This window comes from Ursus arctos, unplaced genomic scaffold (assembly GCF_023065955.2).
Source record: "Ursus arctos isolate Adak ecotype North America unplaced genomic scaffold, UrsArc2.0 scaffold_19, whole genome shotgun sequence".
NCBI classification, from domain to species: Eukaryota; Metazoa; Chordata; class Mammalia; order Carnivora; family Ursidae; genus Ursus; species Ursus arctos.
In genome coordinates, this window is record NW_026622863.1 from 24,515,522 (window position 1) to 24,526,813 (window position 11,292).

General features: G+C 52.9%; 1 protein-coding gene across 4 annotated transcripts in view; it reads left to right on the forward strand.

The window, feature by feature from the left end:
- The window catches only part of WWP2 (WW domain containing E3 ubiquitin protein ligase 2), a 142,510-nt gene that overhangs the window by 128,810 nt on the left and 2,408 nt on the right, over window positions 1-11,292 (forward strand). For all 4 annotated transcript variants that reach the window (XM_026495129.4, XM_044382470.3, XM_048223763.2 and 1 more), the window contains exons 12-23: window positions 3,000-3,081; window positions 3,664-3,792; window positions 4,172-4,247; window positions 4,549-4,620; window positions 4,848-4,936; window positions 6,782-6,941; window positions 8,228-8,361; window positions 8,682-8,822; window positions 9,468-9,588; window positions 9,914-10,018; window positions 10,923-11,019; window positions 11,146-11,218. In XM_026495129.4, coding sequence (XP_026350914.1) covers window positions 3,000-3,081; window positions 3,664-3,792; window positions 4,172-4,247; window positions 4,549-4,620; window positions 4,848-4,936; window positions 6,782-6,941; window positions 8,228-8,361; window positions 8,682-8,822; window positions 9,468-9,588; window positions 9,914-10,018; window positions 10,923-11,019; window positions 11,146-11,218 — 1,279 coding nt within the window. The remainder of the gene's footprint in view (window positions 1-2,999; window positions 3,082-3,663; window positions 3,793-4,171; window positions 4,248-4,548; window positions 4,621-4,847; window positions 4,937-6,781; window positions 6,942-8,227; window positions 8,362-8,681; window positions 8,823-9,467; window positions 9,589-9,913; window positions 10,019-10,922; window positions 11,020-11,145; window positions 11,219-11,292) is intronic.

Sequence of the window (11,292 nt, forward strand, 5' to 3'; positions counted from 1 at the left end):
TGGAGGACTTCAGCCTAATTTTGACTAAAGAAAGCCACCTTTTTCTTTGTGACACAGTTGTGAAACAGGCCAGAGGGAAGCAGATGAGAGAGCTGAGCGCTGGTCGCATCGTTGCTGGTTAATAGTACCATGCTGGATTCTCCTTGTCACTGGAGAATTTTAAGTCTGGGGTGTGATTTGCCAATAACGAGTTAGAAAGATGGCCATCCATGACTTGGGAGAGATTATGGGCTTTGTGGCTATTCTGGGAAGGAGTGGTCATGCAGAAAAGGGTCGTGAGAGATGGTGAGAGTCAGTGCACTCTGCAACTCTGAGCTGGTACAGCGAGAGTCCCTGGGGGTGGAAGAGGGCAGTTTTTGCAGGGATCAGCAGGTGTTGGATTTAATGTATTGGTTGGGCCAGTGGAGGACCGTAAATGCTGGTTTGGTGGTGTGCACATGTGGTATTAGATTGGGCAGGGGCATGCTCCCCAATAAAGATGGAGAAGCAGACAATGACAGGATGAACATGAACTAGAAAAGTCTGGCTTTTGAGCTGGAACCCCCTGGTGTAGACACACTACTCCCTGGTAGTAATTTACCAGGTTGCATCACCTCGCCTTGGGCCCATAAGGAGTCACTTAGTGAATTATCACTGCATTCCAGAACCCTGGAAGGAAAGGACCTTGTAGGGGACGTATTGGTTAGTGGAGCCTCCAGACAGTTCTTGACCTTCAGCCAGGGAATCCCTTAGGCACACAGATCATCCACCTGGCTCTTTGAACTGATGGAAGGTCCCAGGTATCTAAGAGATCAGCAGCCAGTCAAGTATGAAGAATCGAACACAGGATCCCTGGCTAGGCGGGGGAGAACGCATCAGATTAAGCCAGAATCTGTGATGTTGTTTGGCGGCCAGTAGACACTGTGACCGGGAGCCAGGGACCCAGAGTTGTTCCTGGATCTGTAGAGTCAAGTGATTGATTTCTGTACCCGTTCTGCTCCATGGTGGTCACCAAGTAAGAGCAGCTCTAGCGCCTCGAAAAGAGCTCCCAGAGGCCAAGCGTGAAATGTCTGAGATGGGAAGACAAGCCATGGTTGGAGTCAGCGGTGTTTATATATGATCAGGAAAACATACAAGATTATATTAGTATGAAACTGAGAAAACAGAACATCCGGCCGAGGGCCAGGGAACCTTCCTAATCAGATCCTTTGGGCTTTGTGTTGGCTTTTTCAGGGCTGGGACAGGGCCACCTTCCCAAGGGAGGTTCAGAAAGAGCAGCAGAACCAAGTGAGAATTGTATTTAGCGGGAGCCTGCGATCAAATCTACTGGGCTCTCCTGCTTTCCGTCCTCAGTCCCTTTCTGCTCCTCTAGGAGAGACCCCGTGGTTCTCCCCACACCCAGGGGTCAGCACACCTTGGGTTTAGAGCCACATCTCTTCAGCTGCCCTGACCCTGGACACGTGACTAAATGCTTCCAAGTCTGTTTCTTCCTAAAGGAGGCAAGCTCACTTCAGGACTTTCCCAGCCCCCAGACTGGGAAATTGTATGTAGTGAGGCAGTTCCAGTGGCAGCGCCCCCCGCCACCCTGCCTCCGCAGCAGCGAGTGCATAGGCCCCAGGCCGGCTGGACAGATCCCCCAGCCTGATGATTAGCACTGGCTTTGGCCCTTGGCAGAGCAGACACGGAGGACCTAGTTCAAAGCAGAAGCTTCTGGGATGGGAGCCGCTTCTCCTTTTCCTCAGAACCTTCTTGGGAAGCCTGCCTTCTGTGGGACAGTCCCATAAACTGTGCTGAGGTGATGGTAGCTCTGTAATAATCTTGGGCATCTTCTTTTGTTTCTTTCCTTTTGTCTGTGTTTTAAAAATTTCTGACAAGTAATGGATACTACATAGGGCAGAGAGAGACCAAGACCCTGGGTTGATCCTGGGAACATTGCAGCCTGATGCTTGAGGGGAGAGGGGTGAGCTCCTCGGTTCTGTGCCTTTTTTAGCTTTTGGTTTCCCCCTCACTTCTGGAACTAATTATTTTTATTTCTTTAATTTCGCCCTGTCATTGCAAAAGAGGGAGGGCCATTCACATCATTTGTTTGGGGGACCAAAACAGATTTGAAGGCTCAGGAGCTTCCTGGGAAAGGTGACCTTTCTCGCGTTCGCAGCCTTGCCCCTAGTCTTGCCTGTCATCCACATGGACCTGATGGGGCGCCCCTCTCAACACTTCTCAAAGCCTGGAATCACCAGCTAGAGTTGGGTCTGCCCATACTCCCACTCCGTGAGCACCCAAGCCCCAGGAGAGAGAGAGAGTAAGGATTGTCTAGGGGACAGAGACAGTATGTCTGAGCACCCCTAAACACTGCCCGGGATTGAAGCACACACTTAGGTGTAGGAACAAGGTGGGCATTGTAAGTGCCCGCAGCCCCAGGCTTTCACCGCACACGTGCAGTGTAGCAGTTTTGCTGGGATGTGAGCGTTGCAGAACAAAGCTTTGCCTTTATGCAGGGCGAAAGAGCTAAGGGGGACGGCACGTAGGCCCTGTGGTACAGAGCGCCGATCGAAAAGATATGAAGGAAAATGCAGCCACCCCACAATGACCCTGTTTGGACGGAGCAGTTGCAGGACCAGAGACCAGCCCATGAGGGCCTGGGGTAGGGACCAGGGTTGAGGGGAGGCTGGCCGTGCTTCCCCTTTGCACACAGCTGGATGCAATTATGCCTCTGGTTTCAGCTGGGCTGCTCCCCCTCCCTGTTGCCACACCACCCCCTTCCCTCCAACAAATCAACCAACCAAAGACAGTGCTGGATCTTGAGTTGGAAATGGGTTTATCCTTCCCCGTCACCCCAGTAGGGAAAGATTCTTTTTTGTCCTTTTTAGCAGTGACAGATGTGAGTGAGCCAGGCTTTCAGCAGTTAAACTTCTCTAACAGGTCCAGACCTGGCGCTCAGGAGGTGGGAGCCAGAGGGGAGTGAACTTGGGCTCAAGATGTTTCAAGCTGATTGTTCTCTCTTCTTTCTTCTCCCATGGCAGAGAAGAGACAGGACAATGGACGGGTGTATTACGTGAACCATAACACACGCACTACCCAGTGGGAGGACCCTCGGACCCAGGGGTAAGGACTTGGGCTGGGTTGGCCCCTTGCAGGTCCCATGTAGCTCCAGTGGCGGCCAAGTGCCTTGGACTGTGTTGGTCCTCTCTCGTCAATATTCTGGGATCTTTAGCCACACACAAGTGCCCCAAGACCCTTTCCATGTAGTGTCTGCCTAGTGAGACTTGAACGTGGCTTCTTAACTTGACCTTCCTGATGGATAGAGAGTGGCCTGACTGGAGGGTGTTGCTGGTCTCTGTGCCACTTGTCCAGGCTGCTCATAGTGTGATTTCAAAAAGTTTGAGGGAACCCCTCCACCCCCACCCTTCAGAAACTAGTTTAGGATAAGGGCGTGTGTGTCTCAGGATTGCTGGTGACCACTCAGGCCATGGCCATCCACCCAGAGCTGGTAAATGACCTCTCTCTGCTCCAGAACTGTCCTCATGACTCGGGTGGTACCGGTGCCCTTCCTCAAGGCCCAAGCTTAAGGGCTTTGTGGGGCCTGGGGGAAAGCAGGGAGAAAGCAGCACTTCAGGAACCCCAGCCTCCTAAGCATTGAGGCCCAGGAGAGCTTGGCTCTTAACTCCTCTCTTCCTGTGTTTCCAGAATGATCCAGGAACCAGCTTTGCCCCCGGGGTGGGAGATGAAGTACACCAGTGAAGGGGTACGCTATTTTGTGGACCACAATACACGCACCACCACGTTTAAGGATCCTCGTCCAGGGTTTGAGTCTGGGTAAGGACTTCCCATGGGCTGCGTTAGTATCTGTTCGCACAGTCCGGGTTTATCCTTTTCTTGTTCCTCTTACTGCCCTCTGGTGGCTAATTTGGGTATCACATTAGAGGGGATGGAGGGAGGAACGGGAGAAGTTGTGGGGGGTTGCTATCCTGTTTATTCAGAATAACACCAGTGGTCTTTCCCTAAAAGCAAGAGGTCTGGCTTTATTTCTGGTTTTTCTTTTTACTCCTCAAATCTGTCTACAGAAATGGCAGTCATTTCCTTTCTTTTATGCCTGCCTTTCTGGTATTTAACATAGCATCAGCTTTCCTCAGGGCTAACTTTTGCTAATTTTTGAGAAATCACATGGATTCTAGAACATCTTTGCTCTTTCCAGGACGAAACAAGGTTCCCCTGGTGCCTATGACCGAAGTTTTCGGTGGAAGTATCACCAATTCCGTTTCCTCTGCCACGTGAGTTCTGGGACTGGACCGCCCGAGACGTTGGGGTTAATTAAGTTACGTTAGCGTGATTTCCCAACCTCGCAGAAGTGTTGGGATGCCTGAGTCTGAGGTAGGGGCTGGTTGCTTGTCCTGCCCCGAGCATTGTCTGACATTGTCTCCAGGAAACCAGCTCCCATTTCTGGGGTACCAGGCTCTCCGCCACTGGCCCAGGGAGACAGGGAAGCCTGTTTGTACAGACAGGAGACCTGACCGAATAGTGACCACTGAGGTCCTGATGCGAGGTTGGTTTCTTTTTCTCTTTCTTTTTCAGTCAAATGCCCTCCCCAGCCATGTGAAGATCAGTGTTTCCAGGCAGACGCTTTTCGAGGATTCTTTCCAACAGGTTAGAGAATAATCATGGTGTCTAAGACCTGATAAGCAGATGGGCCCCCTCACCACACCCCATCTTCTAGCACATGGCCTGTTAAACCCACATGATAGAGTTTCCAGGGTGTGGACCTTGGTGACACGTCTCTGTGGAGGAGCAGGAGTTAGAATTCCCTGCCCCCTGTCCCTGGCCTGCCATAGAAGCAGGAGTGGCAGGCCGGCCACGATGCTCTGTCTCCCCAGATCATGAACATGAAGCCCTACGACCTGCGCCGCCGGCTCTACATCATCATGCGTGGCGAGGAGGGCTTGGACTACGGAGGCATCGCCAGGTGAGCTCAGCGCCCCTGGAAGGCTGTGTCTCACCCCGTCTCGCCAGACTGTAGAGCTCAGGGCCAGAAAGCTGCCTCCCCCTTGCTCATCTCGGTTCCCAAAACTCTCATGCACCCTCAGGAGTGGGCATGGGTAGGGCCAGTCCACCTGGGCACAGGAGCAGGGTCCTGGGGTCCCCCTGTGGGCTAGGCATTAACCCTTTAGTTATTGGTCTGTAGAGAGGCTGGGAGCTTCAGAGGGAAGGGCTTAGGACAGTGGTGCATGGATTTCTGTACTTGAACCAATCTGGCCGCACCAGTGGGCAGTGGTTAAATATTGGTGTCATGTGGTTTCCGTTAAAAATCGACCCTGGGCTTCTCTCCTTAAGGCAACCGGGGCAGGTTGAATCTGGTGTGGCGGTGTGTGCCTGACACATACAAGTTGTGTCACCCTCCAGGGGGCCTTGATCAGTGCTCAGCTGCACCTCACGTGCATAGGGTCTATAAAGTTAAAATGGGTGATGTACCCATGAAAAGAGCCTAAAGCATTGTCTTGCCCTCACCCCGTCTTCCTACAAAAGTTAACAGACTCTCTGACAAAACGTTGCCTTGGATCATGGGGCTGAAATCCCTGGCAGAGAGAAGGAGCATCTTCGCCTGTGGTGACTGCTCAGCTCACTGACCTCTCATGGTGTGGGGACATCTCTCTTGGTGTTGGGTTCACTTATTTCTGGTCCTCTGTTTGCTGGTGGCGCTGCCCTCTGTGTTGGCCCCTGTGGATCAATTGCTCTTTTTCTGTGGTGACCATGGTGACCTTCTCTCCAGGCTCTGCTTGGTGGTGTGGCTCCCACCCCCGTGTGTGTCTGTCTCTCTGTGTCCTGCCAGTGGTTTTACCCTATGGTAGGTTACGTCATGCTGTTCTACCACAGGGTAGAACCACGGACAGGATACCGAGGCACCCTCTGCATCGAAGGACTCCTCGTCTGCCTGGCCACAAGCAACCAGGGACTGGTCCTCTTGGGATGTGCCCCCTAAACCCTGCCGGTTTAGCTCAAGCCTGAAAGGACCCAGAATTCTGGCTTGGCCACGAAGAGATGCCAAGGCATGGGTGTTGGTTCAGAGAAATGCATGGAAGTGTGGGAAAGGGTATTATGGTGATGGGTTCTGGGGTGAGGGGAGGGCTAAGAGCAAGGGAAATGAGATACCTTTTGTATAGCTAATGGGAGTGAGGTTTATAATCTAGAGGCAGCATGGATTACAGAGTTTTCATGCATCAGGACCTAGGAACATGTTACTGTGTATTCATTTCATGCTGCCTACTCACGGTGGAAACAGGGTGGCTGTTTCCTACGGCACCTTTGCAAGATTTAGAAAAAGATGCCCTTTCTCAAGATGCTTCCATGTCATGATATTTTGGTTTTATGGGAAGAAAAACCAGGTTGACTGCTATATGCAGGAAAATTGTCATAATAAATGTGCAAATCTAGGATATTGTAACATAGGGCTCTTGTACAGTGCACAGCCTACACAACTGTGCATGGTGGCCTTGGGGTACAAAAAGCTCCTTTGCCGTCAGCCACACTGGATATCAGATGTAAAGTCCTGGAATTCATCACCTGGGAGCCCAGAGACATGCACGCAAGCTTTACTGAGCACTGTTCACAAGTGCAGTTGTCCTGGTTCACACTTGCTCACTGACCAGCTGTTAATGCAGGTTATACCAGGTGTTCACCCAGTGGGGCTCGACTCCCATGGATGTGTATCTCCAAACTAGCCAAAACAGGACAGCAGGGGAGAGTCACATCTCCAGTGCAGGTATGCAGGAAGGGATCCATTACCCCTGTTTTTCTCTGTCTTCTCTCATAGGGAGTGGTTTTTCCTCCTGTCCCATGAGGTGCTCAACCCCATGTACTGTTTATTTGAATATGCCGGGAAGAACAATTACTGCCTGCAGATCAACCCTGCCTCCTCCATCAACCCCGACCACCTCACCTACTTCCGCTTTATTGGCAGATTCATCGCTATGGTAAGATGCACTGCTGTGAGATCTCTAGAGGGGGCGGCAGCCGAGGAGGCCAGACGTACCAACAGCAACCTGCAGTGGGGGTCCCATCGCTGAGCCCCATGCTCCTCACATAACGCCTAACAAGAAATGCAGAAAGCTGAAGAGAGTTCTGAAGATAGTTCAAAGCTGTCTCAGTGGCACCCCCAGGGGCTTTGAGAGGGTTTTCATGTGTTGATTTGTGTAGGACTTGCTGAGCAATAGCCCAGCGTTCCTGGACCATGGGCATCACTTAAGTTTCAGCATGCGCCCTGTCAAGGGTGTTGACATGACAAATGCTGCCCACTTGCTGTCTTTCTTGCAGTGGGGAGGGGAGATGCAGGGCGGGGTTTGTCACAGCCCTCGGGTGAGAGTGTTAGGAAATGTCTGACTGAGACATTCGGGTCCTCTGGAAGGGGATTTGGAATCCACACTGACTTAGAACAGAGCCCTGGTAGACCAGCTGGTCAGGACATAGGAGGCATCATCAGGGAGTGGGTGAAGAGTAGGGAGAGGGGAGTCACGGTACCCATATTTATCTAGAAATAGGAACACAGTATGAATAGAGGAGGAGGTCATGTCACGTGCATCCTGTCGAGTGTCTCGTGAGGGTAGAGAACCAGCATTGAGAAGGGGCAGCCCATGGGAGCCACAGTCCCTCTGCCATATTTGGTAGTTTGAGATGTTTCATTGCTAATTTTCCTTTGCTTCTTCCTGACTTCCTGAAGCTCTGCCTGTGAGTACCCAAGAGCCATGACTAAATATGTCCTTTCCCCTTGTCTGGAAGTTCTTGGCCAAGGTGCTGGGCTCAGGAAGTGGGCACATTCTTCCCAGGTCTAGAGACCCGCCTGGCCCAGCAGCCGACAGGGCAGACCAGTAAAACCCTAGACTATTACTCACCACTGGCCCGCCAGCTTTTGCCGTTGACAGCGTCTGCATTATTTTTGGCTGCCTCTGCCGCCCAGCTCTGAGCGTCAGTGAGTCAGGGCTGCCACCTGGGGTTGTGCTGTCTGTGAGTGTCGGGCAGATCTCTGCTAGTACAGGGAGCTGGCGGGCAAGTGTGCTGGGCAGGCAGTGGGTTCCTGAGTAGGCCGGCTCTGCTTGCCCTTGTGGTCTGCAGCTGTGATGAGAGTCTCTCCCAAGGTCACAGTTGCTCTTGGAGAGAAAGGGTAGGTAGTAGTAATTGGGCTTTGGTGCGGAGCATCCAAGAGCCTGCCTGGGGCAGTGTCCTAAGAAGACCAAAGCCCTTTGCCATGTCTTTTCTTCCTCAGGCTCTGTACCATGGAAAGTTCATTGACACAGGCTTCACCCTCCCTTTCTATAAGCGGATGCTCAACAAGAGACCAACCCTGAAGGACCTTGAATCTATCGACCCTGAGTTCTACAACTCCATTGTCTGGATCAAGTGAGTCCTCTCCCTTGTGCCATGCTGGGAGGAGAGGGGTCTCTGGTTGGGGAGTAGGCATTGCTGACCTCTATTTTCTCTGCCAGAGTGGCTCTGAGCTCAAATGGGCTGTATAAGTGCTTGTGGAGATGCGTAGCTCCTACGTTTCCCTGTAGGGCAGCTCCAGAATTCTCTCATGCCTCAGGGAGAGGTCGCATGCGCTGTTCTGGATTTAGGCTGTGAGTCCTAACATCCAATGAGCACTAAAGTGAGTAACAGAGCAGGTATGGGGAGACCCTTCTGAGGTAGACCTCTTCCCTCTTGGTCTCCCGTGCCTCCAGAGAGAACAACCTGGAAGAGTGTGGGCTTGAGCTGTACTTCATCCAGGACATGGAGATCCTGGGCAAGGTGACCACCCACGAGCTCAAGGAAGGTGGTGAGAGCATCCGAGTGACAGAGGAGAACAAGGACGAGTACATCATGTAAGTCTTAAGTGCTGGGGAGCCGGGGGGGTAGGGAGGGGGACAGAGCCACCCTCATCTCTGGGGCACCCTCCAGCCAGGCCCCCCATGCATTTCACCAGGGATCACAGCCTCCCATTTGGTGTTGGCCTGTGATGGCTACTCATGGCCGGTCACACGCTGACCAGAGCTGGGGAACTCAGAGCCCGAGGTCATCGATTAGAGCTCCCGTGTGCTCCCTTTTCCCCATGTGGTAGGCTTCAAGACTGCATGCAGGGCTTTGAAGAGGCATGAAACTTAGGCATCTCCCTCTTCTATCTCCTAACTGAAAGGATTTCTGTGTCCTGCGTGCCCAAGTCCATTCTCACGTGTGTGCGCGCGAATTCACCCCTGTACATTCTTCAGTTCTCTTAACCGCCTCACATATGAAGTTCAGTCAGCAAGGCTGGGAGGCGGAGGAGGTGGGTGGCAAAGGCTCAAGTGTCTCCCGTTGTCTTGGCTTCTTGGAAGGCTGTGCCCTGGGGCCGGCAGCAGACTGGCTCTGGGTGCGCTTAAGTCACCTCTCAGCAGAGTCCTTGCGCCGTGCGACGGCAGCCTCCTGGCAGGCCCCGAGCGGCAGCTGAGCAGTGGGTCTCAGCTCCACTGATGGCTGGTGTTCGGTTGTAGGCTGTTGACCGACTGGCGTTTCACCCGGGGCGTGGAAGAGCAGACCAAAGCCTTCCTGGATGGCTTCAACGAGGTGGCCCCCCTGGAGTGGTTGCGCTACTTTGATGAGAAAGAGCTGGAGGTGAGAGCTGAGGTCGCTGGCACCTTGAGCCTCTGCTTCCGGGGCGGTGCCCTTTGTTGGCAAAGTGTGTCTCCAGAGAAAGTCGCCAGTAAAAGCACACACTCCCTCCGGACCGAGGCAGCAGGGTAGATAGCTGTGATTGGGTTTCTCACACTTGTTCTGAGGGGTCCACATTCAAGACTCGTATCACCCGTGTTACTACCACTGCCAGCAGAAATCACGCAGGTGTTTGGGGTGCTTTCATCTGCTAGTGAGTGAGGGAGGCGCTGTACACCTGCGGGGAGGGGGCTGGCCCCGGGCTGCTGATGCCTGTCCCCCCCTGCAGCTGATGCTGTGCGGCATGCAAGAGATAGACATGAGCGACTGGCAGAAGAACACGATTTACCGACACTACACCAAGAACAGCAAGCAGATCCAGTGGTTCTGGCAGGTAGGCCCTGGGCCTGTCCCAGCAGAGTTGGGGTGAGGGTCGGGCCATAGGAAGGAGACCTGATTCGACCTCAAGCTCAAGGACATGTGTTGTGTGGTCACCTCTCTCATCTCTGACGCTCTCCTCACTTTGGGAAGGAGAGGAGAAACCCAGCCTGGGGACGAACAGAGCTGCTGAAGCTGGATTGTGGCCAGGGCTCTTGACAGGATGTGTTGGTGGTCAGCCTTGGTGGGCAGGAGGGTGAGCCTGCAGGCAGGAAGGAAAGCTCCCATCGGTCGTGCGGTTTCTTTCCAGGCAGGGGGCACGGGACAGCACGTGCTTGTCTCCAGAGAAACTGAATGAGCTCAGAGTCCTGGATATAATGAATTGATACTTTTGTATGTGTAGTCTTGTTGTTGTCATTATAAAGTACAGCATACTTAAAGTAGGTATATAAAAATTTCTTTGTGAAGGCAAAATTCCCATCCCATAAAATTCACCATGTTAAGCATTTTAAGGTATTAGAGTTCATTGGCCTTTCACTGTGTGATGCAGTCATGATCACCATCTAGTTCCAGAACATTTTATCTCCCCTCAAAAAGAAACCCCATACCGATTAAGCAATCACTCCCATCCTTAGTATATTTTTAAAAGCAGAACTTGGATGGGAAAAGAGTACCTGGCTCGAGGTGTCCCTGAGACCAGAGATGTCCCGTGGACTGGTGGGAATGGCCTACACACTCAGCCTCTCAGAGGGAGCGGCTTTGGGGTTTCCAGGGTTGGTAGCTGTAACCCCCCACCCAACCCGGGCTTTGTGTTCTCAGCCCCAAAGAGGGGTGCTGGCTGACTGGAGTCCCAGGTTAGAGTGAGGTTCTGGGTCAGGTGGGTCACCCGGCTCTACTCTGACTGGCGGAGTTCGTTCTAGGTGGTGAAGGAGATGGACAATGAGAAGAGGATCCGACTGCTGCAGTTTGTCACGGGGACTTGCCGCCTGCCTGTTGGCGGATTTGCCGAGCTCATCGGTGGGTCTTCCCTTGCCCTGCTGGCGCCCTAGGGGTGGGGCCTGAGCCGTCTGTGGGTGGAGCCGGGGTCCTGCCCAAGGAAGGGGTGGTCCTGTTGTATATGATGTGTTTCTCTTTGGGTAACAGGTAGCAATGGACCACAGAAGTTCTGCATCGACAAGGTTGGCAAGGAAACCTGGCTGCCCAGAAGCCACACGTGGTGAGCCTGCTGGTTTTAGTGGGAGTTTGCCAGAACCTCACAGAGCGGATGAGCTCCTGAGGGCAGCCCAGTGG